This window comes from Poecilia formosa, unplaced genomic scaffold (assembly GCF_000485575.1).
Source record: "Poecilia formosa unplaced genomic scaffold, Poecilia_formosa-5.1.2 Scaffold13, whole genome shotgun sequence".
Lineage (NCBI taxonomy): Eukaryota > Metazoa > Chordata > Actinopteri > Cyprinodontiformes > Poeciliidae > Poecilia > Poecilia formosa.
This window is the reverse complement of record NW_006799952.1, coordinates 4,018,192-4,046,081: the sequence shown is the minus strand read 5'-3', so window position 1 is coordinate 4,046,081 and position 27,890 is coordinate 4,018,192. Positions and strand designations below refer to the sequence as shown.

At 37.4% G+C, this 27,890-nt stretch overlaps 1 protein-coding gene across 2 annotated transcripts; it reads left to right on the top strand.

Moving 5' to 3' along the window:
- The first annotated feature begins 88 nt into the window (after positions 1–88).
- b4galnt3b (beta-1,4-N-acetyl-galactosaminyl transferase 3b) lies at positions 89–26,612 on the top strand. 2 transcript variants are annotated; one of them, XM_016668188.1, is made up of 21 exons: positions 90–676; positions 7,592–7,641; positions 7,761–7,844; positions 10,611–10,706; positions 11,479–11,569; positions 11,659–11,759; positions 11,850–11,917; positions 16,226–16,304; positions 16,429–16,495; positions 16,668–16,802; positions 16,931–17,040; positions 18,436–18,536; positions 19,137–19,204; positions 19,294–19,981; positions 20,267–20,512; positions 20,781–21,040; positions 21,914–22,067; positions 22,162–22,234; positions 22,327–22,480; positions 23,965–24,091; positions 24,642–26,612. In XM_016668188.1, exons 1-21 carry the CDS (start codon positions 541–543, stop codon positions 24,751–24,753), a joined length of 3,000 nt encoding a protein of 999 aa, XP_016523674.1. In that variant the 5' UTR covers positions 90–540; the 3' UTR covers positions 24,754–26,612. The 2 variants fall into 2 exon arrangements, with proteins under 2 accessions (XP_007545770.1, XP_016523674.1); XM_007545708.2 differs by having other exon boundaries at positions 89–676; positions 19,294–20,512.
- The last annotated feature ends 1,278 nt before the right edge of the window (positions 26,613–27,890 follow it).

Below are 27,890 nucleotides of genomic sequence, written 5' to 3'. Positions count from 1 at the left end.
ATAAAGCGCGTAAGAACCCATATTATTTTTTTATTTCACTGGTATCGTCACGCGTCAGGCTTTATGTAGAAGCGCCAGCCCAGCTTGCTGACACGTTGTGCCTGACTTGATTAAATTGAGACGGGGATGAAGCTGGTGTGAGATTTCACTCCTCGTTCGTTTCATTGTGCGCTTCAATGCGTGGAGGGAGCAGAGGTCAGCGCGCCAGCGGGACGCCCTCCCGTGATTGAGACTTACAGGAAACCCTTTGAAATATTTAAATGATTAGGAGAGATCAGTGCAGGTCACCGGGTGACACAGGTCAGGATGTTTTGTTTTCTTGGATGAGAGGCGCCAGTGGACTCTCGCACCGGGATCGCTCGGGCTTTCAGGAGCACTGAAGTCGCAGCGCTCCTCCCGGGAGCAGCTGCGGGCGGCTGGCTGGCTGGCCGGCCGCCTGGTTCGTTCTCTGGAGGGAGGGCTCGCGTTGAGTCCTGGGGTCTCCCCCTGATAACAGAGCGGGGGTATCTGTTCGGGAGCTAATTTCGTCCCGCAGTCAACATGATCACGGAGTTTTTCCCCCTGAAGAAGCTGCGGCGGAATGGCAAATATTTTCTGTTTGCGGCGATTCTCCTGTTTGGACTTTTGGCAGTTTACCACGAGATGGTTGCTGCAAGAGCTTGGAGCAGTGATGTCGGTAAGTTGGGACTCAACAAGTGTTTGTATCTTCAACTTTTTTTTCCCCTTAACTTTGCTGCAAACTACAAGTAACCTGCATGAATGTGCAGTAAGTATAACATTTTAAGGAGATTTGTGGATTTTACTCATTGTCACTGAGCATCTCTGGACTTTGTGATGAGTTCTTCATGAGTCAGGTGGCTTATTTCTGAAAGAGCTTAAATGATTGCAGAATACAATTGGAAGGTTTACTGATCGCAAGAAGCTGAGTTATTACGCCTTGGAAAATTACTCATTGAAAATTCTAACTTTTAACATGTCACGACAACAATCTTTTATAGGATAGATCAACACAATGTAGTGTACAGTTATGAAATGGAAAAAAGAAGAAATATGTGCGTGTGTGTATATATATATAATCTTGTCAGAGCTGATAAAGTACTTCAGGTTGGACTGGAAATGCACCTTCCAGTACTATGTCTCTAATTAACATAGTTGGAGCCATCCTACCAAAGCTAGTAGAGATACACGGGTCCACAATATTTACAGCTGAAATACTGAAATATACTTCTGCTATTGACTGAGAGGGGCTGAGTACAAATGTATGCCACGTTTTTCAGATTTTCATTTGTCAAAAATAGTGTTTAAAACCACATATCATTTTCCTTCCACTTTACTACTTGGCAGTAATTTGTGTTGGTCTGTTATGTAAAATATGTGAAAAATCTCAAATGGTCCAGGTATTTGTCGATACACATTGAACGACAGGATTGATTAAAAAACAAAACATAAAGTAAAAACAAAGCAAATGTTAACAGTTAAAGAAATCTTGAAGGGTTTTATTAAGATTAAAGCTTATAGATTTTGTGAGTTTGCTGATCAATGTCAAAATCTGTTTCCACATAACTTCAAATGCAGTAAGTTTCCTTTACCCCAATAGTACCTGCAGCAACTCAGACCTGTCATTGTGTTCATCGGAAACCAGAGCCTAAGGCAGATGAAGCAACAGTATTACAAAGATGTGGGTGTTTTGGCTCTTTTATAGACAATAAGGAGGGGTTAGGCAAACGGTGGGGTCAGAAGGTCAGTCGAAGCTCAGAATGCCTCTCTCAAACCACACATCCTGTGCACGCTGCTTTATTTTCACCTCATGCCAAAACGTTCTGTCTCGCTGTCGCACTCAGCAAACTGACTCGAGGATGTGGCTGCGGCTGCCGAGTGGATGGAGATGAAAACAGCCAGAGTTTTCAATCTGATGTCTCCCCACAATAAAAGAAACAGAAATGCATGATGCTTTCAACAACACGTCGGCGTATGAAATGGGGTTTGTCGGGCTGCACATACATTATGCTCCTTAACAGAAACATGATTCTCTGATGGGGAAATGTGATGGAAATTCTTGTGATTTGGCTCGAGCTGAATCATCTGCTATGCGGACTCTGTTGGTGCTTATCTTTAATGCTTCAAAATGAAGGCCAGGCAGCTATCGGTTTTGTGGGGTGTGACGTTAAAACTCCAGTTAAGTTATCAAAATTAGACAAAGCCTCTTTTTAGTTTGAGGTGTGATTCATTTGGAATTTAACAAGGTGATAGCAGTTTATGATCATTCATTTATCTACGCATCCATCTTCAAAACCATCTGATCGTTTGTTCCTTGTATTGACATTTCCGATTACAATCTTTGCTTCTCTTTTATTGGGCAGTTAGAATGCAAACCCATATTTTGGTTAAGCTTGGCCTTACGATGAAACAGAGCAGACACTTCATTGTTTCTAAAATACACAGTAAATAAATTATATGGCAAGTCAATTTATAGGTTTTTTTTTTAATGACATTAAAATAACAGCAACTAGTTGTTTGTTTGGGATTGACAACGTCAACTAAGTGTGTCTAAGGTACTGATTAAATTCATTTAGTTCTTTGGCCATGAGATATATACTGACTTTGACCTTCTTAATTAAGTCAAAGTGTTTCATTATTGTTCTTAAGAATACATGGTTTTGAACACTTTTTTTTTTTTTTACAAGCAAAAATCTGAAAAGTGTGGCATGCATTTGTACTTAAGCCCCTCTCAGTCTATAGTAGAAACAATAGTAAAAGCTAATGGGATCTTGTATGAAAGCATGGGAAAAGAGCTTCTTCCTACCGGGAGCTGGACCCAGACATGGGATAAAGGTGTGTTCCACTGGAAGGAGAGCTCTGAGTGGACCTTGACCTCACTGGAGGGACTATAACCACCTTCTTGGCTGAGATTCTCAGGCCAAAAGGGCTATGTAGTATTAATAAGTCTATTGTTGTTAGGGCACCCTGACACCTTGGAAGGAATATTTAAATAATTTTCAAGAAAGTATGTTGCTTGAAATGGAGCATATTGTGTGTGGAGACAAAGACTTGGTTTTACTTCTTCATTAAGTCATAGTATTTCTTTGTTGTTAGACAGTCTTTTGTTCTTAGGGTAAAACTAAAATTAGTGTCTGCTTTTAATCTGCAAATCGATGCTGGTTCTAATGTTTACTGAAAGTTTGTTTTTTCTAATGTTGAAGTGAATCAGATTAACAGTTGTTGACTCTGTCTGTACATTTGGCTGCTGATAATCCATCGCTTGGAATTAGAATGACTGAGATGTTAACATTAAATGTCACCAATCAAATGATGACAAATGGTGCACATTGTAATATCTAATAGTTATTTTCTCTACAAATGTTTTAAAGTCAGGATAAGCTTCTTTCCAATGGCCCTGTGTTTTCAGTGCTAATGATATTACTTCAGCTTGACTTTTGGTAACAGGTTTCTTCATTCCAGGAACCCCAACGTGACCTTCAAAATCAAATTAAACATCAATCCTAAAATTTAAAGTCACGTAATTTACAGCCATTTCTAAAAGAAAAAAAAATCCATACGGACTGCTTCCAAGCTGCAAAATGACCTTGCAATGTAAATTTCTAATAGTGCTGGAAAATAAATCAATATATATCGTGATAGGTCCAAATAATTGTTCAATAATTTTACTGAACTCCGTTACAAAACTGTATAGCATTCTGAGTGATGTAGGGATAAAAAAGCTGCAGAGCTTCTCATGGCTATCTAAGAAAGGTTGGTGTTATCAACTAGCGGTAGGTTATCAATAACCTGCTGAGTAACTTGTGCAGTAACAGTTTCAGGTTTCACTTGAAAATAAACAACATGGAGTGAAACGAGAAAATGAGTACAACAGCTTGATTGGAAATTGAGCATAAAACAGAAAAGGTCACGCCACTATTTTTGTATTATTTCAGCTATTTAAAACAAAAAACTAGTCAATAATTATCAATATTGACTGATATAAAAACACTTATGTTGTGATATGTTATTCAGCCATAGCTTCTGACTGACAGTCAGAAGCTATGACTGTCAGTCATAGCTGACAGTCATGTCAGCCATGACATGACTCTCATCTCTTGCATGAGAATCTCTCATGCAAGAGAGTCTCTTCACTGCATGACAAAAGATAAAAGATTAAGCTTATTTTATTTCAGAGCTTGTTTGGAAACTAAATTAGGCAACACTGCAAGCGGCTTTCAGTCCTGCTTTTTCAGAAGCTAAATGCACGAGTGCGACATAAAGGCAACTACTTTACATAAATCTGTCATAAAATTCAAATAAAAGTGCCTTTAAAGCTCCCCTATTAGAAAATAGAGGCTGCATTGCTGTTTTTGTTTTCCCTGTGCAGCAGGGCAATCACATGTTCATCACCTCTACCCCAGAGAACAAACCGATGCAGATTGGCAGCGCTGGTCGCTACGGGATCGCACACATGCTCGGGGTTTAAGATACGACTCTTTAAGGAATAGTTTGTTTTTCCCTCATGTAAGTCACACTGGCTCTTAGTACAGATAAGTTAACAGTGCTGAAGTTAATAAAGTCCTGATAAGGAAACTAGTACGAAAATTTCTGTGGTAAGCATTCGAGTTAATTTTAATAAACAGGGAAGGTCATTGTGAAGGTTATGCAAAAAAAAAAACAAACAAAAAAAAAAAAACATTGCACCAGTCTGTCTCCTGTGTCATCTATCATTTTGGTATTTGCAGTTTCCTTGGAGAATATTTTTGACATTGTCTGTATTTTCTAATATTCTGCAGAATGAAGGAAAAGTGTAAACTGCATAGCTTACAGTTTAAGACTAAAAGCAGCATCGCTGGGAAAAATACAAATTGATGGTGCAGATTTAGAGGTTTTAGTAAAAGGCCAGTGGAAGCTTTAGGGCTCAAAAGTAAATGAACATGTGGCCATGAAGTAAAAAAAAAAAAAATAGTTGAATATCAGTTGTGGTCAGCTGTTTTTATCAGCTCATCTTCAAGTTATTCTTCAGTATCTTCTCACTTCTAACCTTTAGTGAATTGATTATATTTGGCTGCAGATTACTTTTTTTTTTCCGGAGATATGCGTTTGTTTTTAAAGCCACTTTGTGCATGATGTTTTGATTTATGTTGCTTTTCTGCCTTAAAGGTATTCTGAAATACCAGTAAGCTAATTTCACAGGCAGTTAGTCAAACCTTTGAACAAGATTTAACATGTTTGACAGTAAATGTGAAATTCTTTGAGGTATATGTCTCTTAGTTAACTTAAACTTCCTTTAATTAACTGCTCTGTTTTAAATGTGTACCAATTAAATCAAGTGGCTACTTTTACTTAGTAATTTCTTTACCTGCAAAGCACAACACACATTTTTATATGAATGCCATGTTCTCTCATCTTTCTTATTTTGAAGAGTGGATTTTAGTAAGGATCTCTGTGTTGCATCATATTTATATCCCCAGGAAACAGGCAGTTTAAAACCAGTGGGACATGTTTGTGCTCCACTCTGTAGATTAAAAGAGGAGCAGAAAAAGGTTTGTTGAATTGCATTTGCTCTGCAGCATATGGATAGTGAAATAGTTTAATCTGCTCAATTATAAACCTAAACAGATAAAAAATGTATTAAAAAGCCTCCATTACATTGATTCCACAGAAATTTAATGTACTGCTAATTGTGACACAGGCAGTTTGGCAAAAGGATATCTCACTGTAATTGTTCTGATAGTTTCTTGTAGTAACAATAATAATACATTTATTTTAAGGCTTTTTATGCATCTTTACCATGTGTTTCTGTAACCACTTTGTTTTGTTCTGTTCTTGAGGCTTAGCAGGGATTTACCTCTTGTGGTTAATTCTATGAGGCTGTGGGTATGATCATTAACCAGCAAATGTGCACACCTTCATCACAGCTCACTAGACTCCAGTTTTTGTTTTTTGTTTTTTGTTTGTTTTGTTTTGTTTTTGTTGTGTTTTTTGTCTTTTACTACGCAGAGAATTTTCCACCAGGCTTGTCTAACAAAGGTATAGCCTGTTTCCCCTCTAAAATAGGAGATGGAATAAACCTTCCCATAAATATTGCTTAGTCAGCAGCAGCTCAATTATCTGGCTTATGCACATAATCTTATTTTGGTTATGAATAATGTGCAGCACCCTCCACATTTGTTGGCTCCCCTGATAAAGGATATAGGGAAACAGGAAAAGCGAAATTCCTCTCAATATGCGATTATGACTTGTGCTATTTATATTTATAGGGTTAATAATAATTTTGTTTCCCATTGAAATGTATGGGGACAGCTTTAAATTCATTCATACACGTAATCCTAATTACTAAGGATGCAACCCCTGAATTTGAACACAACAAGGTTAGCTGACTGACTAATGCTGGCATAATGAATAATGTCAACTTCATTATTTCAAAAATACATTAAACCTCTGATGGGAAACTGTGACAAATGACTCATTGCATAATAAATATGCATCGTGTAAATTTGATGCGACTCTGAGCCACCCTTCAAAATGAGTCATTTCTGCCTTTATGAAGGCAGAACATGAAGACAGCCACTTGACTAAACCAACCAGCATCTGCAGTCAGAGCAATAATTGGAAAGCTAAGTGTGTTTACTTTCCACCACCACACTCAGGGCAAAAATATCACAAAGTTCACTACTGTAGAATTGCAGACATTGCTGCAATGAAAGATATGTTTTTTCCAAACATGTTAACGAACGAGATGGAGATGTTTAAGATCTAGGGTTTTCAATATGTGTGTCCAGCATAAAATATGAATCGAAAACCTTTCATGGAGATAAATACAACACCTCATCTCAAAAGCCTTTTGACTTTGACTAAATGTTTAACAGGAACTTACATTTTACAGCTATAAAAAGCTCATTATGAAAAAAAAAACCCCATCACTGTTTAGGAATCTGATTTAGGTCAGTATATGTCTACATGAAAATTAAATATTCATGAAGGTTTATTCATGTTCATGACATGTGATATGTCATGTTTATGAAAGTGTCATGTCAGTCTTATTCAACCCCCTTCAAATAAAGTGTTACCAATATTTCTCTTTTTCTTAACCAACACTCCAGGGTTACCCATGATGTCACAACTGGCCTCCACATTTCAAGGGTGTGTATTTGGAGAGCTCCACCCTAGTGGTAATGACAGACCTTCGCAGGGACTTCAATCCCAGCTCGCTCTCTGTTACCACAGTCATAAAAATCCACACAGTGAGGGCCTATTTTGAAAAACACTCTATAATTTTAGAAAACATGGAAGAGGTCAGTGGGGACAACTCTTTGCATCAAACTTGCCAAAAGCACCAAACACGTTTGCAAAGTTTAGGGCTGAAATGATTGACATTGAAATGTCCTCAGCTGTAAATATGAACACGGGGAGACTCGCTTAAGACTCCATTGTAGACTTAATATGAAAAAAGTGAATGTAAAAAGTGTAAAACGGACTGCAAATCAACCACTACTGTAAGCATTAAGCTTGCCGTTTGTGATTGTTCCAGTGATTTTATTTTATTTTTTATGTTTTTTTATTTCTGAACATGCATTTCTGATAATCAAGTTTTCCTACTTTTCTTCAGGTGCAAATCCCGACAGCAGCAACTGGAGGAGACCCATGCTAAATCAAAAGGTAAGTGGGGTCAATAGAAAAAAAAGAATTTGCATAAAAAAGGTGATGCAAGACTGTGTGTTTAGAGGCAAATGGAAGAAAGCAAACTAAAGCAAAATGTGGCTCATTGTGTTTTCTAGGTGAGAGAAGATGGTCGACCAGACTGGGTGGAGGATCCAGACTCTTGGAGGTCCAGCTTCACTCCACAAGCATGGAAACCAGAGGTGTGTGTGTGTGTGTGTGTGTGTGGGGGGTGTGTGTGTGTGTGTGTGTGTGTGTGTGTGTGTGTGTGTGTGTGTGAACATCTGTGGGCTGCTTGCATGCTTCAAAATTCCAGCTCACCTCTTTTGAACTCTAAACCACCTGCCCGGGCTTGCCCACTTTACTCCCAGCTCATTGCATTTCCATGTTTACAGGGTCGCTCCTGCAACAGTCTGCAGGAGCTTCCACTGCTTTGTGTTATCATGCTTATCAGATTTCCCCTATTTTAAGCAGGACTGAGCTTCAGCCAGCTGCTTCACCTCATGTTTCATGTCAGAAGAGAGCTGTCTGGCCTTATTTGCCAACATAACCACGATTTATAGTAATAGTTCCTGTTTGCTATGTTTTCCCATGTGGTTGGTTATTCTTTTTTTACCCTTCTTGTGTTCTGGCAATTTCTGTCGTTCTCTGCAACCCATTTTCTTTCATTTTGATACACAAACTAAAAGGCCACTTTTAGCGAAAAGCCAGATTTGAAAGTTTGACTCGGTGATAATGCAAATGTCTTAATTTGCAAAAGATAAGAAAATCTTGTTTTTAATTTTATATGTATCACAAGTTTTAAACATTGGTGAAGAATTTGGGACGGGTTTATCCTTCACAAAAGAACTTTTGGATTTAAAAATGTGTGAAAAGTAAAAAAAAAAAAAAAGAAAATATATCCATCCAACTGAGAATATCCTGTGTTCACACAATTAGGTGTGAAAAGTCAGCAAAATATAGCTTTTTATTTAATCTGAATTTGCAGCATCATTCAAATTTTAAGGCTTTAACTTCTATGGATATGATGTTGAAAGGCAAAGCACATATAAATATATTAGACATTGTCAGATTTGTATGGAAAGGGTATTTGTTTTTTTGCATTCAGTTATATTTCCACTTTGGTGCAGTTTGTTCTGTTGACATCCTGACACCAAGTGATTAATTTAGAAGTGATTAAGTGACAAATACTGTACGAGTCTGAAGTAATCACTGTTTCCTGTTCTTTCGGTGCTTAAATGCAATGACAACAAAGGAACCTTTCCCTAGGTTGTAAATTGCTGGTGCTATAAAATGTATCAACAGGAGAACCTTTGTTTGAGCTTTAATAGCTCCTTAAGCAGGATATGTATTTAGAAAGATTAACAGTGTGAATGTATTCACAGCAAATATGGACTTAAAGGGTTGATAAGTTGTGGATTAAAGCTGCTTGAATTAATGTTTTAGCAAAGTTAAACCCTCTTCGATAACGTTGTATTTGTAATTGTTGTGGGTAAACTATTTAAATAGACCTTGGAACATTTGATCTTTTTTTTTTTTTTCGGATCTGAGTATTTCCACAACATTTTGATTATTTCTGCTTCTTTTCTTAAAGTCAGTTGCATTTCTGTAAATTAGAATGTTATAATTAGAGCTACACAATACACAAAATAATGATCATATAAATGTTTTCAATAAAACAATTCAATGGGACTGAAATCTAGAGTTTTAACATGTATGACCTGGGCTGTAGCACAGATTCGACCATTTTTGTTTTTATTAAAAAAAGATGAATATTAATTAAAATATAGGAATGTGTGTAAAATTAAACGCACCCCAAAACTAATGCAGTATGCATTTTCCAAGCTTTTATCCTAATGAAGCTCACAGTGGAGCCTAACCCTGAACAAATTTCCATTTCATCACAGCTGTCTCAACAATAGTGCACGTATGACCCAGTCTATACATTATCTGATTTTTTTTTTTTTTTTTTTTTTTTTTGTATTTTACGTCATCTCTAAACATGCCTCGCAATGAATCGGAGCATGTTGGCCTGCTTACGGTAGGTGATTATTGCAAACCCTGCATGTTAAAAAGTTCCATAAAACAGGAAGTGTGATAGCGGTCAATGTAGCAGAGCTTGTTGTGAGACCAGAACAGTAGAGTTTACAGGTTACTGATTAGAAGTATGGCTGTAACAGAGTCATAGCTGGCAAACCTTAATGCTGAACATTGTCTGTCAATGAATAAACTCCTCAGACACTGAGTGAACAGATTCCTTTGACCCTTAAAATATGTGACCAAAAACAATCTGCATCAATAATATTTGCTGAGTTTGAAGCCTGAACCTCACGCCAGCCTTTATCTGAATGCGGTGGTGGCAGCAAACTGCTCGTCTCGACCACTAATGAAACCGGATTAACCACACACTCTGATTTGGCCCTCAGTCCTGGTGTCCTGTTCCTGTTGTGTGATCGGCACGCACACAGATCAGATAACACAGACCCTTCCTTCGGCAGATGTCGCAGAGGTGTATGTTTACAGGACATCTGGGGCCTCGGCTGGCACCCAGCAGCTCCATTGTGGGCATATAGTATCTTACTGTGTACTCGCTTTGAATTAAAACTTAGAAAAGAGTTTTTCTAAATGCCTCCTTTTACTTTCTATTATATTACCCGACTTTGCAAGAAGACGTCTTGTTCAAAGGTACCATTTATTTACTGACATAGCTTTCCCACACATAATAATAGATTGCTCACCTCCTGTTATTAATAATTTGGTTTGGCTTACCCATTGAATAATACGTGTGTTTATACGGAAAGGGGTGTGTTGAGATCCACCGCCATTGTGCTGTCGAGCACCGTCTGAGGAAGTGCGTACTTGTTGAGTTTTAGTTTAAACGCTGTGGCCAGATGGTGATGTGTCCTGCTCCTGCAAACACAATGCTCTGTTTATATCACTGCCCCCCACTCTCTCCTCTCGCCCTGCAGTTTAAGGGACAGGCCAATCTGCATGTGTTTGAGGATTGGTGCGGCACCTCTACCGCAGACCTGCGCAAGAACCTGCACTACCCCCTGTATCCACATGTGAGTCGAGCTGTTATCGCTTAATCTCGTTCAGTAATTTGTCATGGACGACACTTGACAATGCCAGTGAAACTTCCCAAACATATTTCTCCTTTTAGACGTGTAACAAGTGAGCATGTGTTGTCAAATAAACACATGAGCAACATTTTCTGTTGCCTTTCTCTCTGTCCTCAAGCATGCGCAGCACTATGTAAAAAGTCAGAGTTACTGCTCAGGTGCCTTCTAAAACTATTGATACCTCACTACTTTGAACAGTGTTTGTCCTTTTTTCAGACGGTCTCCTCATAGAATGTCTGTACCAGAGTTAAACTATAGCACATTTTTTTGTTCCCTTATTTTTTATTATGTAACTCATTGCGCTTTTTTAGCTTTATGTCACATAAACGTATAGCTAGATAAGATGTGTTTATTTTCTTCTTTTCTTTTAAAGTTATATATATAAATGTATTTCTTTACTCTAAAAATTTGGAACTACAAATAAAATCTTTTTTTTAATTTTTTTTTTATTTAACCATAGAACTTTTTTTTTTTTTTTTGGACATTTTTTTTTTTTTCTGGATCATTTTAAAAGATGCCAAGACGACTCTATGCGCTTTTTCAGTATGTTTATGTGGGACAGAGGAGAGTCCTGAGCAGAGCAAACATACTTGTGTTTTCCATCAGGGGTGCATTCTGCATCTACATGCAAAGTCCTCCTGATCCTGGTCTTCTCTTCCTGCTTTGAGCCAACAACGAGTCTGATTTACTGTTCCCTTGTCATTCCTTTTATTAGTCCAGGACCACAGTCCAGAAACTTGCTGTTTCTCCTCAGTGGACCAACTATGGACTCAGGATATTTGGATATCTACATCCATACACAGATGGTACAGCCTTTACGTAAGCATTTTGCTCCTTCCTTTTACAACCCATGCAGACATACTAACAATGCCCTTCATTTTTCCTCCTCTGTCAGGAGACTTTGTGTTTGCAGTGAGCTCTGATGACAACTCTGAGCTTTGGCTCAGTACAGATCAATCCCCACTTAATGTCCAGTTGCTGGCGTGGGTCGGAAAGGTATGGATGCTTGAGGCCTCCTGGTTTTTAAGTTTCTTTTCGTCACAGCAATCCCAGTGACATCTGTTTGCACACATCTTTTTTATCCAGACCGGCACGGAGTGGACGGCCCCAGGGGAGTTTGAGAAATATGCCAGTCAGACCTCCAGACCAGTTAGGTGCGTCAAAAATACAGTTTATGCTCTGAACGATGACTCATCCAAAAAAAACAAAGGCTGGATTGCTTTCACTTGCATTTCAGACTCATTGGTTCCACTGGTTTTATTTCCACACCTGACGGAGCTCCATCCCATAAGTTTCTTTTGCAGCACTGTGATTTTATTTTTATTTTGCTCGTCTATTTATGTTTTTTCATTTTCGAACAATTTATTCTGTATGAAATAATTTTGATATAATCTAAAGCTCTCCGCAAAGTTCATCATTCATACTCTTTGGATTGGTATAATTGCTTAATAGGTTTTATCAAATTTATGCTACAGTCAGTAATTGACTCTAATGTATCAGTAAGAAAAGAAATGAATCAATTGTTTACCAGATTAAACCAATATGATTGACACTTCAAGCAAAATAAGAATAAGCATCTCATCCCTACTGATCAGTAAACTCAAATCAATGACACATAACCTCTTATTGTACATTATGAAAAATATAAATATAAACAATTATTACATTTAATTCCTAACAATTTTAGTGAATGTCATCTCTGGGCACTTTGACATTATTCCAGTTAAGATTCAAATATTTATATATTCTAATTAATTGAAAGGAATTTCTGCCAAACACTCTCCAGTTCAAGCAAAAGATTAAAAGCTCTCTGTTCTGGACAGTTGAATTGAGAATATTACGAAATATGAAATGCTTTTTGTCAAAAGGTGTGCAACTATGATGACCTATTAGGTTGACTTCAACACGAGGCAAAGTAAAGTGACCCCTTTTAAAAGTTTTTCTCCTTTTGGACAAGCAATTCTGTTCCTTTTCTTTGCTGTTATTGAGTCATTACTGTGATTTTAAGACCTGGTAATATTAAAATAGGAAGAACTGACCTGAAAAAGTCTCCACTCAAATCACTACATGCCAATTTATTCTTCCTGCACCCTTGAGTTTTATCTGATATGAGCTTATTAAAAAAAAAACAGGGTGCAAATGTGTCTTTCACTTTCTTCTAACTAAAACCTTATCTCTTGAAACGTAATCAGAAAGCTACATCTGTGTAATTTATTGTGCTAAATTGAACCGGAAGACTGCCTGTGGTATTCGTATGGACCCTTCTTCCATTTTTATCAGAACTTTACTGGTGTGTTTTGAACAGATTTTATTTATAACATCCTCTCTGCCCTGTCGAATGATCTGTCCCCAAATAAACTACTTGGAACCCCCGACACCGGTGCATAGCTTATCAGATGGCATTTGTTGCAAAAAAAAAAAAATAAAATAAAATAAAAGACACCGGTGCATAGCTTATCAGATGGCATTTGTTGCAAAAAAAAAAGGCCTTAAAAGCTTAACTGCAAAGCTTAATATTCATTTAACTGAGGTCACTGAAAGCATGTCCTCATCTCTTCATGTGTGCAACCAAAATTTAATATTACTGTTACCTAGACTTTTGCTGACACAGGAAAGTTCACTGGAACCATATCTGTGTAGGTGCAGTATGTCTGTGCAGGAAATGCACAATCTAAACCAGTTTGGTGAGTTGACACAAAAACTTTGAGAACATAAGTCAACAATAACCGCACAATCATCCACACTGTTAATCAAACTCAAAATGAGTGATGGTGCTCCAAATCTGTGGTTAACAAAACCTTTTTACACTAATAATTTTCTTTTTGTAGCAAAAGGAGTAGTAGTAGTGTCTGTTATAATGTACCCTAAATTTTTACTAAGTGCATTTTCTCAAAGTGTTAAGGGTACAAAACTGTCAGACAGGAAGTTTTTTTTTTTTTTTATGTTGTTGTAGAACAATTCAGAACAACAAAAAATAAAGTCAGCTGTGTTGAGAATATTCCTACCAGGAATGTAATGGTTTCAGGTGGCTTTGAGAATAGTTTAAGATTTTTGTGGATTGCTTTTCAAGAAACGCACGGTTTGTCTCCCTTCTCAGTTACAGAGATATGATTCATATTCACTTTTGTTCCCATAGTACAACTGAAACAGAAGTGTTATGATGTCATGAGCTGAACCTTATTTTTTAATCTGCAGCATTTTTCACTGTAACCATGTTTTATGTTTAAATATAATTAGACCTAAATTGCACAAAAACTTTGAGTCAGGTGCTGTTTTAAGCTTTAAACAGTCCATCCTTATTGTAGCTACTGTGTGTGCCTGACAGAAGGGTTATAATTGACTTCCACAGTAAAGTTAACAGACAGTGTTGTCTTGAAAAATGGCCACCCACTACTAAAGAAGGATCCAAGTATGCAATGATTTCAAACTAGCGGCGAGAAAGAGAAGAATAGATGTCAAAGTAAAAACAAACGATACCCTTCAAATTAAAAGTCCTTGCAAATGTGGTTTTTTTTCGTGACCAGTGGATTTAATGCTGGTATTTAAAAAGTAATAACATTGGCTTTCAAAATAAAACTTAAAGGAAGCTCTTCAGAGATCTCAATAGTACAATGTGAAGATAGTGCAAGGTTCCACTTTGCTACTCTAGCTATCAGATCTGAAAAAGAGTGTTATCTTAGGAATTCAAAAGAACACCTACATATACTTTTCAAAATAAAATCTGCTCAGTACTTAATTGAGCAGATTATCTCAAAAGCAGTTTCCATGTGACTAAAGCAATTAAACCTGAACTGAAAAGGGAATTGTGTTAGCCTGTTCAAAGAAAGCTTGTTTAAACTTTTCAAAAGCAAAGCCTTAATATTTCTTCATATTGGAAACATGAGTTCCACATTTTTAGAGAAACTAAAGCCATCTTGAAAAGGTAAACTTTCAAAATGAAACTTACGTACTTCATAGTATAGATTATTGTAAATGACTGTTCTGCAGTAATGAATGAAAAACAAAACCGGTGAGGAAAAGGGGATTGTTTGCCTTTTGAATGAAATTAATTTAATTACCTTCAAAATAATCTACAGCTCAAATTTAATTTGATAGTTTCCTGGAAATATATTCTACATTAAAATGCTTCTAAGCTAGTTATGGAAGCAGCACTTTTTGGCTTTTCAAAATAAGAGTGATTGAAACTTTTCAACATTCCTTGGTTTTCTGAGGTATAATTGGTAACGTACAGGTTTAAAGCCAAATTTGTATCAACCAATAAGCCTTTTTATATTAATGCAGTGAGCAGTATTACAAAAGAAGTTGCAAACAGTCGTGGGAACGGGAGTTAAAATAAGCATACCCTCAGCATGCTTGATGTGGCTAAGTAATACGACTGCCATAGAACTTAAGAGAAACACAAAAGGCTGCAATTCAGGTTCTACATGTTTTACTTTGCATGTTAAAATGAAGAATCATTAGAAACAGACTGAGCAGGTGTGGCTTGTTGAGTAGGATTGACAAGACAGGCTTTTCCATACTTCTGAAAAGTGTGGGCCCGTGACAGGTTTGTAAAATCTGGAGACGTTTGGCAATAATGCAGTTTGAACCTATCTGTAGGTTCAAACTGAACCTACAGATGGGTTCAATTTGACAAAATCAAACTGAACCCATCTGTACAGCTTATAACAACTGTCAAGCATGGTAGAAGAGGGATAAGGATTCAGATTTCTTTCTCAAGCCACAGGACCTGCACTGTTTGCAGACGGAGTCAACCACAAACCTCTGAGTGCCAATAGTCAAATATGAGGTTTTCTGTTTGACAACTGAACTTTGGCCAAAGTGGGTCATGCAGCAGCACAATGATCCCAAAACAGAATGGCAAAAATAATCAAGTGGATACAGTGGCCCAGTCAAAGTCAAGACTTCAGCATGATTAAAAAAACTGTGATGCCACATGAGGAGAAACTGTGATGCCACATGAGGAGAACTGTGCAAGAAACAAAAGAACTGAAGCAATGTGAGCCAGAACTTCTCCTCAATAACGAGAGAGACTCATAGTCATACAGAAACTACTTCAAGCTATTTCTGCTAACGATGGTTCTACAAGCTAATGAGTCATGAGGTACTTATCTTTCCTTGTGATTGTGAAATGATCTACACATGTTGCAGTAAGCTTCAAGAATAAAAATAGCTTAAAATAAAAAAATATTTATATATGGTGAAAAACCTGGTCTCAAATGATCATTTTAGATGAGTCGTTTGATTCATGCAGAAAAAAATGACATCTGTTAAGTCAGCTCCAAGAAGTCATCACAGAAATGGAGTGATAGATTTTAATCTGACCATAAAACTGCGGCCGCATTTTAGTAGAAAATGGATTTTGCAGCTCAAGTGTTAAGATAAGACTATCTCTCCAGGCAGTTTATGGTTTTGTGATTTTTAATGCAAAACTCCTAAAAAGAATCCTAACTGTCTTACAGGCTTTCAGCTCAAAAGAGATACTTTTTTGAAGTTATTCACAAGCAAAATGACAGAGGGACTGACCATGTGGAGGTGGCTGTAAGTGCACCGCACTCAGATCAATTGATACTGTATTTTCCAAGAATCAGAAGCCTTTTTTATGTTGGTATCAAAGTAGAAAGTAATGTTTTTTTATTTATTTATTTATTTATTTGTCTTTAAGTGGCAGCTATTGGACAGCAGCTTCAGATTTACGGTTATTGAGTCGAAACACATCTCCCTTTATGTTGGTGAGTGCCTCAAGATGGTAGATGCATGAAAAGTCCATTCTAACAGTGAATGTGTGCATCATGAGCGTGGTTGAAAAATAACACCATTTACTTTAGCTTTGCATGGTGGCTGAAAACTGCAAGTCATAGGAAATGTGACCCACTTCTCTCATTCGAACTCTTTGTCCTGCAGATGAGTCTGACTTGAGGATGAGCTATGTCACCCACATACCACAGACAGCTGCGAGTCATGAGCACACCTCCTCAAAACAGCGCAGGGCTGCAGTAGACATGCTGAGGGAAGACCCGAGAGACGCACTCTACCAAGGTGAGAGACGTCTCTAAATGGCTCCGTTTCCTGTCAGCCCCGGATGCAAGCGTTGAGCAAGTTGTTTCCTCATACCATCAAAGCAAAACATGATCATGATGCAAATCTGCATGTTGTTTGTTTTGCAGTCCATCTGATAAACAGCAAGTTCCTCCAAGGCATTCTTCCTGACTGCACATATAACCCCACCTACACGATCAAAGACTACCCTCTGCTTCGTTACCAAGGACTGCAGTTTGTATGTTTTCACAAAGTTTATAGAAGTTGTGTTTACCTTACACTGCCTGTAGTGCCTTCACAACGTATTGGTACCCTTTAAATATGTTTGCAATTTTTATGCCACAAGTACAAGTTGAAATTGAAAGGCTGTTGAAATAAAGACTTGAGAAATCCAATTTGAAGTTTGCCACAAAGTCCTGCAGGAGACGCCACATAAATGAGCAGAAGAAAACACGCCCCACCCTGTGTGTGGGCGGGGCAAACTAACACTACACATCAACCTTATCACACAATTTGTGTGAAAAATGGAGGTGGTAGCATCATGCTGTAGGAAAGCTTTTCCTCAACATTGACAGGGAGGCTGGTCAGAGCTAAGAGGATAATAGGCCCAGGAAAATACAGCTTTTGAAGAAAATGGTTAAGCAATGCACACAGAGTTAAACGGTTAACAAAAGAACTTGAACATGTCACACCTCTTGAGCTGGATCTGCCAGTAACTCCTGCCATACTGCACTATGGGAAGGTGACTGACTGGTCAAATTGTTATTGCAGTAGAATTGCCACAACCGACAAGCAACTCAGTCCAATAATAGGTGGACCGCAGGTTATGGACGTTAATGTACTTTTTAGTAGTCAGAGGCTGACAAAAGGAAGATAAGCAGAAAAGCAAAAGAAATGAAAAATAGTACAGCCATCTGGTATCTGCTGAAGCAGCAATCACCCACAAAACTTTCTGACACTGCATGACGTTTGTAGGTCACCACAGATTGAATTCGGAATTCTTTTTTTTTTTTCTTTCGCTGCAGAATATTTTATTTAAACAGCCAATAATCGCAGCTGAAATCCCTCTGAGAAAAACATGAAAGTGAGATGGATCTTCACCTTTTAGCAGGCTTACTTTGCTGACACCCTGTGTTGGTCTTTCACATAAAATCTCACCACAATACATTAGAATTTGTGATTGGACATTGAAAAACTGTGAAAAGGTCCAAAGGGTTATTAATAATTTCTCAAAAAAAAAAACAACCTAATAGTTATTATTCACATATTAAAATGAAAAATATAGAATAAAAATGTTTGCATTTTGTGTGTAAAATTGGAAATTATGTTTTTTCATCCTCCACACTGGTTCAAGTAAATGTTTTCTCCCATAAGTTTCAACAACTTGTTTGAAGTTAAAATCGGATTGGTTCAGCAGTAATTTGATGTTTAAACTCTATATTTTAAAATAGCCCAACATAACTGCCTCAATTTGACGATATTTTAGGGGGCTGGGGGTGTTATTTTCTAATCTTACTCCAAGCCTAGTTCACATTCCTTCGGAAGTCTAATTGGCATCTAAAAATCCACAGTTTTTGACTGTAAATGTGATATGCTTCAAGGCTTTATGCAGCAATTGTTTTTTATTCCATAGGTTCAGTTGTCCTACATCTACCCGAACGACTACACCCGGCTCACACACATGGAGGGAGAAAACACCTGCTTCTACCCAGAGAGCTCCTACTACAAGAAGATGTGAGACCCTTGTATAAAAATATCATGGCACAGGTGCATCTCAGTTAATCAGAATATCAGCAATTATCTTATTTATTTCAATAAGTGAATTCAAAAAGTTAAGCTTGTAAAGATTCATTATGCTCAGAGTTTTATATGTCGAATTTATATTTCTTTTCATTTTGATGATTGTGATGTAGCTCAAATAAAAACCCAAAATTCATTGCATTACACAGTATCTCCTATCAATACTAATTAGTTGTGTTGATGGTAATTGCTGCATTAGTGCTGCATTGCATGGAGGTGATCAGTTTGTAATTGCAAAGTACAGGTTGATTTCATAACAACCTTCAGTTTACCTCCATTGTTAAGTATGTTGTCTCTTATCTTCCTCTTGACAATAATCCATACACTCATATGTCAGTCGAAGTGACAGCTTAGTCATTAAACTAGGTGTTGCTCCTTTGGACAGGTTCAGGAACAGGTTTTTTGTAACCTTGTGGTTACAAAAAAAAAAGTAAAACTGAGTATTCAGTCTATCTATAGTGTATCATGATGTGACATTCAGCCAACTCCAAAAGCAGCCAATTCCTGTTTAGATGATTGCTTTGTTTCCACCAGATATGGTTTCTATAGGTACATGAGATTTGACCGCCCAGAAACGCACAAGAAAGGAAATGGAGACAGAGGTATTTTAGTTTTTATTTTTATTTCAATTTGCTTGCATAATCAGACGATGTTATTCTCAACTTCTGATCTTGCTTTTGGTGAATGTCAGATTTTGGTTTGAAGAATAAAAAGTCGGTCCAAGAGGAGGACCGAGGCTATGATGCCAACCCCGGAGAGAAGGAAACAATGGCTGACCAGATGAAGAACAATGTTTACCCAGACTACGGAGATGATTATGACGATTATGTGCAGAACCGTCGGCGCAAACTTTTCTCCTTTGCCACAAGAGGCGTTGATGATACACTGGACAAATCTCCTGATGAAAGAGGACGCATCAAAGACTTTCAGAATAGAAAAGAACAGGGTGCCGTTCCACAACCTCAAAAGGAACCAGGAAAAGCACCTGAAAAGGTATTCAAACAAGATCCGCATCAAAACAGGACGGAGTTTAAACATGAAGGCTCAGTTAAAAAGGTACAATCGAAAAAGACAAAGGTTAGATCAGCAAAGAGACAGAAAGTCAAAGCCACCATAAAACCAGAGCAAACTAATTCTTCAGCTCTTATTGGTAACGGGGAAATTAAAGCAAAGCAACAACTAGGCGTTCTGCCACAGAGACCCGGCTCCAAACAGCATCGAAACCGGAGATATTCAAAAACAAACCATACTCAAATCCAGAAACTCAATAAGTCTCCAGTTGAAAGCCAAGACAGGCATGGAGCTATGCCTCAAAAACCCACTGCGGCCAACAGGCAGAAGCTTCAGGAGACGGAAAAGGTTCTCCAACCGGACATCAACAGTCATTTCACTACTACAAACAGAAATGGTGACCAGTTTATCGGAAAATCAAATGAAGTGGAAACTGATCCCGGAAAAACCCTCCGGGAAAAGGAGATAGAGCAGAATAAGCCTTTACAAAAAGACCTGGATAATCACATCAATAGCGATAAAATGAGTACTCGAGGAAAAACATCTAAAAAGAAGTCTTACTTGAGGGGAGAGTGGGATCATGCAGGGGAAGAAGATGGTGATCACAACAGGACCGAGAGCAGAGGAAATGCAACTCGTGGAGATTCAGAGTCCATGTGGGAGCAGCAAGGAGACATGGCTATGGACCCTGATGAAGAGGACCTCACTCCGGCACCAGTGTTCGATACTCGGGTCAACTGGAACCAGACCTTCCAGGTGAACCACCTGGACCTGCAGTCGCGGCGTTCCGACTGGATCGACCTTTCCTGCAACGTCTCCGGAAACCTACTGCTGAACCCCAGCGACGCTCTGACTGTTGTTTATGCCTTCATGGATCGTCTTAACGAAAAGCACAAGGGGTGAGCATTGGTTTAACTTTTTGTATGCATAATTCATACTTGCCAGCACTTCAAACAAGAAACTAAAGACTTTTTGTAGCCCAACTTCAAATGATTTAACTAATAAATTGTATATATATTTATTTTCAAAAAGAGAAATGATCATTTAGCCTGCAATTCTCTCATATTTTCCTGCATTATTTAAGATTTTGACTTTGAATTATTCAAAGTTTATTTAATCTACATACTGTCATTGACATATTTTCGTCACGTTTGACTGTGTACGCAGACGATTCACATTGGTTCGCGTGCTTAACGTTGTGAAGCGTGTGGACGGATACAGGGGCAGCCGCTACCTCCTGGAGCTGGAGCTGAAGGATGCCAATGGCCAGCTGCTGCGTCTGACGCACTACATCTACACTCTGATTCGCCACAACCCGCTGCGCAACCAGGACTTTATCTTCGAGCGCTCGCAACCTCAGCTGGTTTTGTGCAACCCGGTGGGGTTCCGCTGGAATCCCGACGCCACCGTTCATTTCATAGTGCCTGGTAAACACGTCTTCCTCTTATTCCAAGACTAATAGAGAGCTGCTTTTTAGTGATCTGAACTCATTTTGTGTTCACTTGTAAAAAAAACCCCACAATATTATTGGGTATTAATTGCCAATTGTAACACTTACGCGAAGAACATCTTTTATTAAAGGCCACATAGAAATTTTATAGCCTAGCTTTATATGGTTGGCATTGGGGTTGTAGCTCATAGCTATTTACTTCCATGTCCAAATTTGACAAGTATCCTTAAAAAAAACAACATTTAGTAGAAGTTAGCTGAAAACATAAAAATAGATGAAAGCGACAACCTGGTAGCAATCAGGTTGACCATTTCTATGCCAGTTTGGACCTGTGTTATTTCAAAATAACATATCATTGGTATCCTGATAGTTAAGTCAGTATTTAGCACTGGTAATGGTGTCAGCATTGTTTCTCTCAACAACTGTCACAAAGACAGATTTTTTTGGTATTAAAAGTTACTTGAAGCCAAGTTACTTAGAAATTTTATATATTTTGATCTCTTTGAAAAACTAAAGTACAATCAAACTGCACCTGCACTCAAATACTCTCTTTTTCACCTTGAAATACAAATAAATATATGGCTGATTTATTGTGCATTACAGAGCCCATTGTTTTAGTTGTCACATATTGTCAGTGATTATATGAGCAGAGCGTGCATCTTATTGTCAAGAATTTCCTTTTGACATACCTGAAGAAGTCTGAGTTGATTGATGCATTCAGAGTTGGGAGTTCTTGTCTAATTTGGTTGACTGAAATATTATGTGATGATAATTTTGGTTGGTTTTCGTGCACATGCTGTATTTTCTTTCTTGAGACAACCATATAATTTTTGTCGATGCGATTTTCCAGTTAAAAACCAAGCCCGGTGGGTGCAGCAGCTGATTACAGATATGGAGGAAGTGTTCAGAGAAACCGGAGATTCAAATTTTAACCTGATCATCACTGACTATGGCAGCACAGACATGGATGTGGAACAGGTTCTGCAGAAATCCTCACTCCCCAGGTTTGTGCTCATCTGTGTTGTTTTTTTTTCTCTCTCTTTATTTGTGTGAAACCTGTTTTGTAACATGTGTACCATGTCAATGCTGGTTTAACAGGTACCAGTATGTGAAGCTGAGTGGGAACTTTGAGCGCTCGGCTGGTCTGCAAGCAGGAATCGATCTAATACACGTGAGAACTGCAACAGTACAGTAAATGAAGCACAACGTTAAATGTCTTTATAGAATTATAATTGTAAGTTTCCTCTCGTATCTCTTTCTCAGGATGACCACAGCATCGTGTTTCTTTGTGATCTTCACATCCATTTCCCTTCTTCAATTGTTGACACAATCAGGAAGCATTGTGTGGAGGGATACATGGCTTTTGCTCCGATAGTCCTCAGACTGAACTGTGGCAGTACACCATCAGACGCCAGAGGTGAACACGCATACGTTAATTTTGTTTTTTAATGACTGTTCACCTGCTCCTGTAGCTTTGGTACAGTGAGTTGGTTTACAGCTGTTTGAATGCTACATCGCTACAGATTGTAGGTCTAGTACTAAAATTAACCCTAAATACGTAGCTCGAAAGTGAGTATACATAACTGCACTTTAATAAAACTGTCAAAGTGCAGTTGTGTCTTGACTCTGTAATGCGTCAAATGTAAATATAAATCTCTGAGCAGCTCTTCAAGATCTCAGTCACCGGCTGTGTCTCGTTTCATCTTTGCATTTTCACAAAATAATACTTGATATACATCTGGAGTAAACACAAATAGCCAACATTCTGCAAATTCTGACACCCAGCAAAGAATCCACTAACAAAACAATCTTCAAGCTTGCTTATTGTCATCCAACAATTCAACGTAATCAGGACTTTGTATTTGTTCATGAATGAAAATAGTCATAGTCTGTAACTGTAGTGAGTGTTTATCTCCTGTGTGTAAAGTTTAAACATAACTATTATCCTTAATGGACTGATGAAAAGAATAAGTTGTCACAAAGATCATTGGAGCTGCTTTTAAAATGCGTGAACATGTCAGAAAGGCAAACTGTTGAAACTTCTGCTTGAGTGGAAAAATTCCCAATATAATGAGAAGATTATCAATTCATGATCATTCACAACTAATCTCGTTAATTACATTTGAAGCAATAACAATGGACTTTTTTTTTCTACACACATTTTACATTTTGCCATATACTGACTTATATTTAAACAGTGTGACATTTTGTTTTTCTCTTCTGGACACAGATTTGATCTAACTAGAGGAACTAATAAGAAACAACAGCTATGTTTTAGGACCTAATACTAGCAACCTACATTTTAAAGATAATGTACTTTTATGTGTTTCATATAACTATATGGCTCCATATAATGTTCATTGTATCCTGGTTAGTCCATTAAAACAAGACGTGTCAATGTTTTTGATGAACAGAAACCCAACCTCTTTAGAGATGCTGCGGTTTTGCAGTTGGTTGGGTTAGAACTTCCACTTCTCCTTGACTCATATAGTTTGAGTGGTATAAAATTACACCTATCAATGCAGCTCTTTTAGTTAAAGAATAAATCATTAGACAGTAGAAGTCAGAATTTATATCTTTACATGTCAGAGTGAATTAAAGGACTGATTTAGATTTCCAGCAAAGAAATGTGCATTTCAGAGATCAGCTACTTTTCAAAATCCTTTAGGTTTTTTGTTTTTGTTTTGCAATGGGGCACATGAATTACCTCTTTTCATTAAATCCTTAAACTGTCTGTGTCTTTTTACTCTCTTGTAAAATCTGCATGAAATGCATAGAGCATAAATAAACAGTGTAAAATTATTAAATGAGTCATTGTAGACAATGATATAGGATACATAATGGTCTTTTCTGGAAAACTGACAACCTATCCACTAATGAATGTAATTTTTGTTCATGCAGGTTACTGGGAAGTGAATGGTTTTGGTTTGCTGGGGATCTATAAATCTGACCTGGATGCCATTGGAGGAATGAACACGAGGGAGTTCAGAGAACGATGGGGAGGAGAAGACTGGGAGCTCCTCGACAGGTCTGTTTGTTACTCTCTGAGGATTCCATTTAGCTGGAATTTATTACATTTTAAATACAGCATCAAGTATGCTTTGGTATGTTGTTTGATTCATTGTCCTTGCTTTTTTTATTTCTTGTCTAGATAGTGTTTTTGCTGTCTGAACTAAGCAAAGAATGGTAAAATTTAATGGGAAGATGGATGAAGTTTTCTAGAATCAAAATCATCTCTCCTGACTAAGTTTGTGCTCACAAACAAAGAACATGGCTTCAGCTTTACATTATCACAGATGCCACATAGATGTATTATCTTTAGAGGAGATAAATTAAAGATAAAAAGGAATAATATTTACACATTATGTATGTGCACTTCTTTCTTTTGGTATATCACATAAAGCTCAGATAAAATACCTAGAAACTGTGGTCGTAACGACTGAAAATTACAAAAACTTTAAGTATGAGTTCTTTTAAAAGGTGCTGTGTGTAATAAACAAAGATATTTATCTCAGTTTGTGATATTTCTATTTATATAATAGTTTTAAAACTTTCCACAATGCTGCTCTCTGCTTTAGGATCCTCCAAGGTGGGCTGGAAGTGGAGAGGATCTATTTGAGGAACTTTTTCCACCACTATCACTCTAAACGAGGCATGTGGAACCGGAAGATGTCGGCAAGCCAAACGTGACCCCACCTCAACATCGCCATGTGTACAACTGTAGCAACCGAAGCACTTTAAGGCTGGACCACGCCTCCTGCCCCCAACTGTGTTAAACCTGCTGACTGTCAAAGGGACATTAGATCGGTTCCTGAATTCGTTCACTCAGTCTGTATGACGAATGTGGTGACAATGGAGCTTATTGTTACCCAGATGCTGCTGCTCAGAGTTTATTCACTGGATTTGCTCCTGACTTCTACTACTGCTGTACCAAATGATGAATGGTACCGACTGCGAGTCCTCGGTGTTCACCATGCTGCCTCCTGAAGTGCCGATCTGCATCACAGGCGGCAAGAAAATAAATTGTTCCAAAGATGAAGCTGAACTTAAATAAATACACTCCAAGAATGTATGCAAGAACACACAAGTGTCCTTTTTTTAATCCTTGCATGTTAGTGTGAACTGGTAAAAAGGAGGGAAAGAAAATCCTATTTGGTTTGCGTATATCTTAAATACAACTGTTCTTTATTTTTATAAATGACAGATGTAATATTTATAAAATCAGTTTCTTGTTTAATTTTTGTTAAACATTTAGCTTTATTTTCAGTCTCAGCCATATACCTCAGTTTGCTTACCAAGTGCCCTATTTTTTGGTGTCGTCTTATTATGTGGATTCCAATCAGCTGTCACTAATAGTTGTTTGCATAGACAAGTCCTTTATGTATTTAATTTCTAGGATTATTTTTATTTCGTTCTTGAAATGTGGAAGTTTTGTTTTACGCAGTGCAGAAATAACTTGTACGTAAATTACAGGCCATTGATCTGATCCTTGGTTGTAAAAGGATTTCAGATTACTGTGTGGACACTGTTCAGATAACATCTGAGAGACTACTTGGCTGAAGGACCAATATGTTTTTCTGAGCCTTAATTAATGCTTATTAAGTATGGCTATGTTTAGCATGTGTGGACAGTCTATTGAAAAACATGAAAAAACCAGCAGAATTAAGGTTATTTATATTCTTGGTGATAGTTGATGTTCTTTTTATTAATCGTTCTGTTATGTAATTTTGTTTTTTATTCTTTTTTTTTTGGCAAACACAAATGGTACTAGAGCAGATTATTTAAAAAAATTATATCATACAGGGTTTCTATCTGATCTGTAAAAGTTTGGAATTTGACTGAGGTATTTTCAAGAATGAGTATGAAAAAGTCGCAAAATCTTTGTATTGCCTTGTGTTTTCTCCTACCAACTTGAATTGTCAGTCAATTCATCTATTCATTCATCCATAAGGTTCCACATTTAAAGCCTGATGAGTGCAGAAAAAGTTAAAAGACTGTTTGTATTTATTCAAGGAGAGAACTCCTGAATTTGTTTCAGAATATATATGGGATTTTGGCACAGGAAAATAAATAGGAGCCCTGTATAATGTGTAAAATCATGTTTACAACTACATTTTCATTGTTGGTACACATTCTAGTTTAACTAGAGCTTTGTGCCACTCCGATCAGTGCCTTGAATCTGATGGACATCAGACTGTTAAGCTTGTCATTTAGGCCAGTAAAGATGACTTTTCTAAGCTGATGCCAGACATTTTCTTGTTTTCTTTATTTATAACACTGAAGATACTGTCATCTTTTGTTTGTGATGTTGTCTTGGCCTCAAAGGTTGATCTTTTCCTTTTGTTGCTGCTCATGCATAACCATTGTAAAAAAATCTAAGTTTAGATGTAGTTATTTTTGCTCTATGCCGGAAGAAAGATGTCTTTGTTGTAATTTTGTTTTTCTTCTATTGTCTCTTCTTCTCAGGGACATGTTACACTGCCTTGACAAATCCCAGGGGAAAACTTTAAAAAATAAATAAATAAAATAAAGAATAAGGTTTCAGTTTCCTCAGTGGTCATTGTCATAAACTTTGTAACACTTAGGTAAACTCTGAACTTGAAAAAGAAGATATTGTGGGTGAATAATATTACCGTGCACTTTCATACTGGATTTAGAAGTTTGTATTGGGGCATGCTCTCCATTTCCCAGTCTAACGCAGTCACTTATCTCCCAATGCTGTAACCTTTCACTGAGCCCTTGACTTGATATTTCCTCACAGCTTTTACATGTTCTGTTTCTCGTTGATGTAGAGATACCTTGATTTTGTTCATTCCATATATGCTTTAGCACCCCCAAATTGAAGTTAGATGTTGGCGGAGCTCTTGCAAATTAAATTTCTTTAGTTTTTGCAGACGAGGATGACTGTGGGCAGGAAGGATTTCCTGTAGGGTCTTGTAGTTCCTCAAGAAAGTAATACAGTGAAAGCAAAAGTCACCCATCTGCAGGCATTTGCTATAAATCAAATGCATAAAAATGTGTAGGTTTGTACTTGATTTGGTATGTCATGTTTCAACACAGCACAGGAAACATCCTTGATGGACTCCTGTGATCAAACTGATGGAGTGTAAGGTTGAGTCTGACAACATGTCCTGTGGCAGGAAGTCTACAATCCTGTTTCCGAACAGGATTTTCAGTTAGAATTGATGGAGCTTACCTACTAAAAGTTAGTGTGGAATGATTGTTGGCAAGACATTAAGCGAAAAGATGAAAGGATTTCAAAAGATTAGCTGTTATTTTTCAAATTGAAGTAAAATAAAATCTAAGGTATTAAAATAAACAATATACAGTGACATTCTGTCATCTTTTCCTGAAATCAAGAGAAGCTTTTATTTTGTATCTCACTTTAAGTGAGAAATGCTTTAACCAGTTTCTAATCAAGGTTTCTTTCCTAAATAGGAATTTATGTATGGTTACACCTAGTTTGTTTAAAAATAAAAAAATTAAAAAATTGCCCCAAACCTAAATGTATTCCACCATAAAATATTGTTTTCTACATTATGTATGTCTGAAATGGCAAACAAAGCTGCTCTTCCTACTTGTAGTGCTCAACTTCAAATGTCACATGTGACATGCACTCGTGTACTTTATGCTTTTTAGAACAATGCCAGCCTTTTATGCAGCGTGACACACCCTCTCAATAAATAACTGGATAAACCTGCTGAAGCTGCACGAAACAGAAGAGAGGACATTTTTGCATGAGTTAAAAACTACAGTATTTTAGAAGAAGGACTCACAAGTACATCTTAGTAAATTAAAATATTTGTCAGATTGAAAGTACCTTTTAA